This window comes from Colletotrichum navitas, assembly GCF_030913465.1.
Source record: "Colletotrichum navitas strain CBS 125086 chromosome Unknown LY79scaffold_204, whole genome shotgun sequence".
In the NCBI taxonomy this organism is placed as follows: domain Eukaryota; kingdom Fungi; phylum Ascomycota; class Sordariomycetes; order Glomerellales; family Glomerellaceae; genus Colletotrichum; species Colletotrichum navitas.
The window spans coordinates 26,125-35,820 of NW_026850750.1; the positions used below are offsets into that span (position 1 = coordinate 26,125).

The 9,696-nt window shown below is 49.7% G+C and overlaps 3 protein-coding genes across 3 annotated transcripts; 2 read left to right on the plus strand and 1 right to left on the minus strand.

Annotated features, from left to right (window-relative positions):
• Window positions 1–1,376: 1,376 nt before the first annotated feature.
• On the plus strand, window positions 1,377–4,085 carry LY79DRAFT_573525 (uncharacterized protein). Its single transcript, XM_060559481.1, has 4 exons — window positions 1,377–2,013; window positions 2,094–2,588; window positions 2,686–3,371; window positions 3,470–4,085. The coding sequence occupies exons 1-4, from the start codon at window positions 1,842–1,844 to the stop codon at window positions 3,614–3,616; spliced, it is 1,500 nt and encodes a 499-aa protein (XP_060406995.1). The 5' UTR covers window positions 1,377–1,841; the 3' UTR covers window positions 3,617–4,085.
• A 1,222-nt stretch (window positions 4,086–5,307) lies between these two features.
• On the plus strand, window positions 5,308–7,625 carry LY79DRAFT_159031 (ABC1 family-domain-containing protein). Its single transcript, XM_060551125.1, has 3 exons — window positions 5,308–5,449; window positions 5,673–6,262; window positions 6,394–7,625. Exons 2-3 carry the CDS (start codon window positions 5,727–5,729, stop codon window positions 7,415–7,417), a joined length of 1,560 nt encoding a protein of 519 aa, XP_060406996.1. The 5' UTR covers window positions 5,308–5,449; window positions 5,673–5,726; the 3' UTR covers window positions 7,418–7,625.
• A 39-nt stretch (window positions 7,626–7,664) lies between these two features.
• On the minus strand, window positions 7,665–9,090 carry LY79DRAFT_675229 (thiamine diphosphate-binding protein; the record flags this gene model as incomplete). Its single annotated transcript, XM_060564420.1, has 7 exons — window positions 7,665–7,673; window positions 7,887–8,094; window positions 8,182–8,311; window positions 8,414–8,462; window positions 8,557–8,721; window positions 8,791–8,857; window positions 8,918–9,090. The coding sequence occupies 7 exons, from the start codon at window positions 9,088–9,090 to the stop codon at window positions 7,665–7,667; spliced, it is 801 nt and encodes a 266-aa protein (XP_060406997.1).
• Between the last annotated feature and the right edge of the window lie 606 nt (window positions 9,091–9,696).

Below are 9,696 nucleotides of genomic sequence, written 5' to 3' on the forward strand. Positions count from 1 at the left end.
TTCGTCGTCGGCCACGACATCTGGCGCCTTTGCCATCATGACTGGCTCTTGCGGCATCCTGCGAACAGCTCAACACAATAAATCTCGGACTGTGCGATGTTGTATTTCAGAGAAACCAGGATTGCTATGGTGATTCTTGGGCGCGCATTATATATGGAGTCAGAGCGTTATCTATTATGCTGAAGATTAGAGGGGTTCCCGAGGGAATAGACGGCGGTAGTAAGCACTGTGGTTTAAGGTAAACAGTGTAGGGTTATAATCAGGCTTTATAATAACACGTCATTAACAGTCAATTAGACAGTAATAGTTACGCTTCAACAAATCTCCTACCCCTATCATGCTGCTGACATTTACCTAGCGGCTTTTGTCAAAGGCCTCAAAAGTAGAGGCACCCCCGCTTTGAGGTGACTTTGAGTGCTGCTAAATATTCTGGCTAATACTTTAACAGCGTTGCCCATTTCGGCCACGGTGTCAATCACCCCACTTTGCCTACGCTTCAACAGTCGATATCTGCTTCCAGGATCTACAGGGCTGGACTCCTGGAGAGATCCGGAACCATTGGATGCGTCCCGGTAGGTTAGGCAACAGTGTTGCAAGGAGCCAGTCGATCTGCTTATTCTTGCAGCCGAAAACATCCCATAAGGGGTAGATGAATAGGAGTGATGATGTGACTGATGCACGAACAGGGGTGATCTTGACCCACTCACGAACGGTAACTGATACAAAGTAGAAAACGTTCTCAAGCTCAGCCGCGATCAACAGAGGAACACCGTAGGTAGGAATCACGTCCCTGGAGACGAAGCTAATTATATGACCGGTCAGAGGAGCGTCCTTGGCAAGATTGGCAAGGAATGAAACCTGGTCAGCAAGCAAGGAGCCTAGCAAAGGTGGGAGGCGGATTGGCTAGTTTCCGGTTATTGAAAGGGCTGGTATGCCTTCTATGGCACGTCTGTGGGTCCCAGATTCCTACGATGTACGGATACTACAGACCAGAACAAAGTTCCACTCCACAGTTGACGTTGACAGTGCATACGAAAGGCTATTTGGCTACAACATTTTCCACCTGCATAACGTATAACTGCAGTCAGCCAATAGTTTCAGGCAATGGCAGAAGCAACTTTGCCTTCCTCTCGAATGGGAAGTAGCTTTCGAGTAAGCAATGGGACGAGTTAATAGGCAATGAGACTGGTTACATCAGATGAACCTGACGGGCTCGGCTAAGTGGAAGAAGCTATTGTAATCCAGATGACATAGGCAAGGAACGATTTCCTTTCTGATACGAGTAACCTGAAAAGTATGTGGTATCAAACGGTACCTACTGTGTATAGCCCCCCCTCTCCCTCCCGCCCCCCTTCTCCCTCCCGCCCTCCTCTACATGATCGCTAAATCTCCGTTTCGTGGTGCGGCAATAACTCGGCAGCCTAGTCCATCCTACATAGTGGGATTCTCCCGCCCCCAGCTGTCCTTGCCAAGTGCACCACCTTGAAACAACTTGGCCACCATGCCCTCACAATGGCCATAGGAGCAGTATGTGCCTCTGAGATGCTTAGGCGCTAAGCCGTCCGCAGCGAGCTTCCTACTGTTTGATGATGGCAAGACAAGGCATCTTGCTCCTTCTTGATCTACTTAAGCGCGGTCGATTTATCAAGCAAGGCTGCGTACATATATTACTCACCTCACTCCATCGTCAGTCGAGTAGAAAGATTGCGAGAACTGTGGCTCAGCGACTGTCAGATAGACATATTGTTTCTCTTATAGCTTATTCACTTGCATAATTACTCTTCTTGGATCTTGTCTTCAACTACTCATTTCGGCATTACATAATATTATACCTGAACACCATGACTCAAAATGGGGAACAGAGTACTAGCACAGACGCGGTTTCAACAATATACACAAGGCCATACTCTTTGCCAGGCGTGAGCAAACTATCCCCGGAAGACGACTGGACGGGCATAGAAAATCGCAAGGAGAAGAAAAAACTTCAAAACAGAGTTGCTCAGCGGGTATACCGTTAGTTGCACAAGTCCGACGTGTTCTTTTTTCTGTTTGGCACTATGCTCCACATCCATATACTTACTAACATGATTCAGGCCACCGCATGAAGGAAAAGATGAAGATGCTACAAGATAGGCTCGAGTATCACGAAACGCAGCGGGATCAAAATGCAGTGCCAGTACCCGATCCATTACCCGATCCATTACCCAACAGCAGTGGTGTCACGGACGATACAATGACATACGCTTCCCCTACCTTGATGCCTACGGTAGATTCACACCAATCACACCTGTCCTCGACAACAGAGAAGTCAACTCTGGCGCAGTTCGACATACTTAATATCTACCAAGAGCCCCGTTCCACCGCCATGGACTGCGGCGATGGAATCTTCTTCGGGGGCGGCCTGATGTCCCCGGAGCATCTGGCGGCCCCGGACACAAACATCGATGGCGGCGAGTGGTCCAGGGACATGTCACAGGATTTTATGCTTAAATGTTTGTGCATGCAGTCCCAGATGTTGGACAAGTTGAAGACGATACGGGAGAAGACGCCGTTGCCCGATGCACAATCCCAAGATGATGGGCGCACAGGCACGCACCCCATTCCCCTCTATCGCCCCATCGTGGTTCATCTTGTCCATTGAAGAATTTCCGCCCCGTTGTAGTTGTGCTAACTGACGCCTATCAGCCCATATCGCGACGTCTTCCGAGGCTTTGCAGATTGCGGCAACGACTGCTGCTCCTGCCAATATCATGACGCCAGCCCCATCCAGCAGCGTCACTTTCTCGCCCGCCAACGACGATGAGATGTATTTTGAATTTGACCAAATCGCAAAAAATTACACGCCTGACGGTATCTTTTACGGCTTTCCTTGGCATCAGCCGGGCCAGCGCGGTGTACCGCACACACCGGGATCAAGCGTGTCGTCGGGGCCAAACAAGGCGGTTGAACAAACGCTTGCAAGTGGGGAGAAGGACTCTCACGCGATGCCAAACAAGAGCGCACCACTGGAGGAGCGTCTGGGAAGTGTCATGGATCAGGCAAAGGCAGCGGGGTTCGGTAGCTTCGACGAGCTGGTGATGGCGTACTACGGCGAGCAACTCGGCGCGTCGTCGTCGCTAGCCAACGAACAGCGACTTAGCCGGAACCGAAGGCTGCCTCGGGTGGTATCTGATGTTTTCCACAGGGCAAGCGAGTGGAGCGTCTGGGAGAGGCGAGGGTTCTACGAAGAGCTGCTGAAAATTGCCGAGACGATGCTAACGTCAGAAGGAGCATCGGTGCGCACGGCACTGGTGGCCGACATACAGCAGATGATGGACGGCGGCGACAGAGAGAAGATCTGCCTTCGGCTCAGAAGGATGGTGCAGGACCTAGTAAGCGCTATCATCTGTTGGGGCGTCCTCACGAACACCGTGAATGCCAAGACAAACCCAGACGCAGACATCTCGCTGACCGAGTCGAACGGTTCTAGGTTCCAAATCTGTGGGCCCTGAACTCAGCCCTGGTTGCAAATGACGGCGCGCGGTCGAATGCGGCCTTGGGTAGCATCCTGCTGATGCACTGTGCTGGAAGGATGCCAAAAGGAGAACTCTTGAGGTTGCTTGAGATGTGCCTGTAGACTAGTGTCAGACGCGGGGGTGCAACGTGTAGTAGGCAATAAGATTTAACAATTACAAATTATGCTACGATGCGAATGATGATTTGGTTGCCATGCCTTCACAGCACTGCGCAGCCTTGTAAGATTTTACTCGGGCTAGAACTGTTAAATAGACTATAGTAGGAATTGTAACGTGATCATGTTAGTTGGTCGTTATATAACTATTCATAAGGAAGATCCCTAATGGAATTACTAGATATTACCCCTTTCTTAAGGTAGTAATTCTAGGTTAATCCCGGCCCTCTTGTTAGCTAAATAACTATAAAAAGTAAGTCTAATTCACTGCTTGTTCCCTAAGCATTTGCCGCGCACACTGCGCGTATCTTAACAACTATCTACCTTGACAGTGTTTGACTCCACTGTATAGGTGATTTGAATGATTAATCAACTAATCAAGAATACGGACTAGTGCTTCCCGGTCGTGACGGCTTCAACAGCGCAATTGCCTAGATTGGATCCCGTTATCCTACTTATACTACCAAGCCTATGCCGATTGCCGCGCAACCAACCCGACTCACATCACTGCGGCACAGAGCTGATGTAGCTGAGTCCTGTCTTCCGTTCCTGGTTGGAACTAGCTTCTAAGTCTCGACCCCACAGGCGCAGACACTGCAGGGTACGGGCAGGAAACGGATGTGGCGGCTGCCGGTCAGTCTTACGGGACGGCGGCAGCCTGCCCCAAAGGGTAGCCTGCAGAGTACCGTAGGGCGGGCCGTTGAGTGGCAAAAAGGGTGGAGGGGTGGCTTTAGATGCTACATATTATTGGTAGCTTCCAAGCTTCCAAGCTTCCAAGCCGCCAAGGTTCCAAGGTAAGCAGTGATGAGTATTGAGACACCCTCTGGCCGTGATGAGACGGGACGGCTACAGAAGAGCCTGCCAAAGGACCTTGCAGGGAATGCCAAGGCGCTAGAAGCACCATCTCCCAGGCAATAGTATCAATACAGCACAGTACATCTCAGATCACATACTCCGTAATCGTCAACCTACTTCTAAAAAGGCCCCTAAGAAGCAATCTCATGCTGCTGTAGCACTCCTATGCTCCAGACATATCTAGTGAGAGTTCAACAGGAGTGTATTCTCAAGTACTGAGGCTAGGATACTCCACTTTTAGTCTTAGCATTCTCTGCAAGGTCTTTTGACGGGCTCCTCTGTATTGAGAGACACCCTGGCCGTGATGAGACGGGACGGCTATTGTATACCAATAGTAGGTACGGCTGGGTATTCCTTCGAGTAGCTAATCAGATCGTGTGGACTCATGGCCCGTCTCAGAGGAAACTCTCAAAAACAGAAGAAGCACATAATCTGCGCAGTAATTATATTCCATCTCCCCGTATATGTACAAACTATTTGTGCACCTAGGTACTTATCGGGAAAGTTGAACTTCAGCCTGATACCGGGGAAGAATCTGCAAGCTAGACACGTACAGAATCATCTGAACTCCGTTTCTGGTACCTGAGTTCATCCATTAGGCAAACTTGTACAACCTGAATCCTGCAGCTGCTTTGCTACCCCTCTCTCACGCCCCCTGGCTTCTCCAAAGCCGCTTGACCCGTCTCGGTTACCTTACTGTCTGACTGGTCTATTCCCGAGAACACCACTTTTGCTTACTGTCTTGACGGTCACCCTGGTCAAGGCTGCGCGCCGTACTCTTTCTCGCATCTCGCACGTCACTTTCCATTCACCCATCCATCCGCCCATCCCCCTCCCCGTGTCTTGCTCCTTTCTTTCGTTCTCATTCTGCTCTCCTGCGAATACGACAATTGGTTTCGGTAACCGGGCCTCGACCATGTACCAGCCGATTCTTTGCCGGTTGGGGCCGGTGCCTATCCAGACCGTCCTCCGTCGCAGATCCCTGCTTCCCCTTTCGCAAATATCTGGCGGCCGCTTGTCGCTCTTACAGTCGTTTAGTTGTCCACAGTTCTCCTTTGGAGACCCCCTTGGACCGGCTCGACACCATGTCAGATCTTTCGGCAACAGCTCCCGCGCAACCCTGGGCACTGAACCGGCCCCGTCCCAGCCGGCTACCACCCCGCGGGTGGCGAGGAAGCCGAAGCGGATTGTTCGGAAACTCATGTACCTCCTCGGCGGCATCACTCTTACAGCATATGCTGCTGACCGGTATTATCTGGGGAGTGTGGGGATGCGCAGTGTCAGGGCATACGGGACCATGGCCCTCGTCGGCCTCGATTACAAGCTGCACTTCGGAAGTAACCCTTACATCTCTGGTGTCTCCGTCGACGCCCTTCACAACCGCAACGCTCGTCGCGTTTGCGACATGCTGAAGCGCAATGGCGGCCTTTACCTCAAGGCTGGTCAGGCCATCGCCATGCAGGGCAGTGTTCTGCCCGACCACTACCAGCGCATGTTTTCCGAAATGTTCGACGATGCCACGCCGTCTCCTTGGTCCGACGTCGAGGCCGTCATCCGAGAGGACTTTGGACAGAGTGTCGAGCAGCTCTTCGGCCCTGCATTTGAACCTGAACCTCGTGCGGCGGCTTCCATTGCCCAAGTTCACTATGCACGGCTGTCGGACGGTCAAGAAGTTGCTATCAAGGTGCAACGAAGGCAAATTGCCGCTCAGGTGTCGTCTGATCTATCGACGCTCAAGTACGTTACACCCCCCCTTGCTCCGCTGCTTATATCTGGCGCCGTTCAAATCGAGCTTGCCTTGCTTGCCCTTGTCAGGCCTTGTCAGGCCTTGCCACAGCGGCTGATATTCCTCTGACTGACTTTCACAGGCGCATGATTGAATTCACCGCGGAAGCAACTGATATTCCCATGCAATCGCTCGGGGATTTCCTCGTCAACCACGTCATGGAAGAGACCGACTTTGAGCATGAAAGATCCAACGCAGAGCGCCTTGCGAGCTTCATCCGCAATGACCCACGGCTCCGCGACCATGTCCACATCCCCAAAGTCTACCACGAGCTGAGTTCGAAGCGCGTGCTGACGACAGAATGGATCAACGGCCTAAATCTGTGGGATAAAGAGGGTATATCGGCGCCTTACACGCCGACGGGCGGCGGCTTGGGTCTCAAACTGGGCGACGTCATGGAAACTGTCATCGAGCTCTTCTCGGCCCAGATGTTCCGTTACGGATTCGTTCATTGTGATCCCCACCCTGGTAACATTTTTGTGCGGCGCACACCATCGGGCAAGCCCCAGATCGTTCTCCTCGACCACGGTCTCTACATCACTCTCGACGACAACCTGCGGCTACAGTACGCCCGGTTTTGGAAGGGCCTCCTCACGCAGGACACCGAGACCCTGACCAGTGTTTCAAAAGCCTGGGGCATGCAGGATCCGGAACCGTGGGCCGATGCTTTCACCATGAGATCCAAGAAGCTCGACAAGACGCGTAGCGATGAGACGCCGGAGGAGCGCGAGGAGCGCATGATTGCCGAAGCTGCTGGTTACTTCGGAAGCGATGGGCTGTGGCCGCCGGAGCTGGTCTTCCTGGAGCGAAACCTCGGCCTGGTGCAAGGCAGCAACCGCTTCCTCGGCTCGCCGGTCAATCGCATCAAACTCATCGGGCTCGCGGCCATGCGTTCGGTGGAAGCTAGTGGGCGAGAGCCCACATGGAAGATGCTGCGGTCCAGATGGTCTCTGTTCATGTTGGACTGCGTCTTTTATCTGAGCAGCATCAGGCAATACTTTGGCTACGGTGGCGGATTTGAGGAAGACCTGAAGGAAGAAGAGGATAGATCGGCGCGGGAGCTTAAAGACACACTTGCGGTCGTGTTGGGTATAACGGTGGACTAGCTTGTCGGTCTCTTTGCGTGTTTCCAAAATCCAAAAGCCAACCTCTCCTCTCACTTCATAGCCAAAGTACATTGTGCTGGTCCACCTATCAAAATTGACTCTTCTCATCAATATCATACACAATAGAAAGGGAAAAGGGTCCCGGTATATCAACCAGTCTATTGCTTTGTGCAGACCTGGGTATCGGAAAGGAGTAGTATGGTATAAGTTGCCTACTCCTCCATATAGCTCTCATCAAAAAGATCTCTCACGTCAGCTACGGCAAGTAACATAGTCTTTAAGCCTCACTGCGGCCTAGTAGCAGTTTTGACCTCCTTCGCCTTTACCCTAAATACGTCTCGCAACGTAGTAGGTAGGTCTTTTGCGTCCATAATCATCTCAACGCACGGTTGCAAAAAAAGCGCGGTTAGTCTTATTACTTTCTATTCCAAGCTGGTGTGATGTGTAATACGATGGCATGGCACCTTACCTGCGGGTACATGGCAGTCTGAAATTCCTTGTTCGACAGCAATGCATCTAGCTCCATAGAGCCTTTGACCCTGAAGGTTTTGATTTCTAGACCAGGAGCGAAGGTCTTGAAGAGCGCACAATAGTCCCACTTAGGCACTTGATTGTACGCGGCATCCATGCCGTTGAAGTAGCGTTCGACGGTGTATCCGTCGTTGTTCAGGATGAAGCTTTGTGTTGTATTCATTAGCCACGGCTCATACCTTTCTCAATCGCCTAAGGCTCCACTTCGACCAGACTGAGTGCGATTGACTTACACAGTAGGCGGGATGCCGTATCGATTCAGGATGGCAAAGGCCTGCACCTTCAGCTGAAGGCTGCCCTCTCCCGTGATCAGCACCATCCGTTTGTACGTGCCCATCTCCTTGGCGGCGACTGACGCGCCGGCTGCGGCGCCGGCCGTATAGCCAATGCTGCATTAAACGGCCTGAGTCCAGGAGTGGGAGCCAGTGGGTAGAGTAGTCTGCGCGAAGCCGATTTGAGCGGTACCAGTCTCAGTGACGACAAGATCTCCTGGCTGAAGGAAGGATGAGAAGCGCTGTTCAAAAAGGCGATTAGTTTATCGATAGGCTTTGGAGTATCTTTACGGAGGATAAAAAGTATGATGAAAAGCAAAGAAAAGTAGGACGTACATCCCAAAGCCAGTCCTGTTCGATGGTAGCTGGCTGCGGAAGCTTAGATCGCTTTGATGATTGGGCCTCAACCCCTCGATGCTGCAGATGCAATTTGCTCTTGACGGCCTCAGCAAGCCTAGGGAGAAGTTGAGTGATTTTGGCTTCGTATGTTGCCTCGCCGATCTAGTTTCAGGTCAGCTCATGCGTGCTTTGTGAGCCATTGAACGTAAAGTAGAAGATTTTTATTCTCACCTTGACGAAGAATCGCTGGAAATCAATCACAGTAACTAAGTCACTCAGATGCTCAGAGAACATCCCTCTAACGATAGATTCAGCAATCTACTTGTCGAGCGTGATTCATGTAGCAAAGGATACTTACGTGTTGAAGTCTGAAGGAAGATTACCCAGCCAAAGCACACAATCGGCAGACTCAACGAGCTGGATTGTGTTGAGCGCGGAGCCAATTCCGGCGTACTGCCCATAATATAAGGGATTGGTCTCATCAATGATGCTGTTGGTAACACCAAGGGATAGGTTAATACAGTTAACCATACATATCGGTGGCAATTAACAAATAATAGGGGTAACTATGGTTCTCTATTATACGTGAAGAAAAGAAGGGTAATTATCGTAGGTTAGTTAGTTAAATAACCAACTTATTGCCCACAAATCCTCAGAGAATCTATAGCTAAATATCTAAGGATTTATTAGTAATAAGTCATTAGGGTTAACCTAATAACTCTAATATTTATCTATAATAGTTAATATTATAACACTAGTAACTTTCTATAGTACTAGAAATCCCCTATTATTTATATTTAAAAGAATAGCTAAAAAACATAATAAAAATAAAAAGCTAAAAAGTATTTAATACTTTTTGCTTATATAGTCTATTATATATAAAAAACCTATTTATTTATCTATATCTTTAACTACCTATTACTAACTAGCTTCTCTAATATATTATTTAGTAATAACTTTATAAATTTATTTACTAGGTTATTACTACTATAAATCTACTGTATCTTATAAATCTTATAGTATTTATATAACTAGTAAAAGGCTATAATATCTATTATAAGTTACTTCTCTTTTATAGTACTAAGCTTTATAAGGCACTTATAAAGTAAGTATAAGTTAGTATAAAGTATTATAGGT

What these genes read in the sequence shown, in the direction of transcription:
- LY79DRAFT_573525 (XM_060559481.1), top strand. Translation starts at nt 1,842, where the DNA reads ATGACTCAAAATGGGGAACAGAGTACTAGCACAGACGCGGTTTCAACA. An exon ending in CCAAGATGATGGGCGCACAG is followed by an intron (nt 2,589 to 2,685) that starts GCACGCACCCCA and finishes GACGCCTATCAG; the next exon opens with CCCATATCGCGACGTCTTCC. An exon ending in GAAGGATGGTGCAGGACCTA is followed by an intron (nt 3,372 to 3,469) that starts GTAAGCGCTATC and finishes GAACGGTTCTAG; the next exon opens with GTTCCAAATCTGTGGGCCCT.
- LY79DRAFT_159031 (XM_060551125.1), top strand. Translation starts at nt 5,727, where the DNA reads ATGTACCTCCTCGGCGGCATCACTCTTACAGCATATGCTGCTGACCGG. An exon ending in TCTGATCTATCGACGCTCAA is followed by an intron (nt 6,263 to 6,393) that starts GTACGTTACACC and finishes TGACTTTCACAG; the next exon opens with GCGCATGATTGAATTCACCG.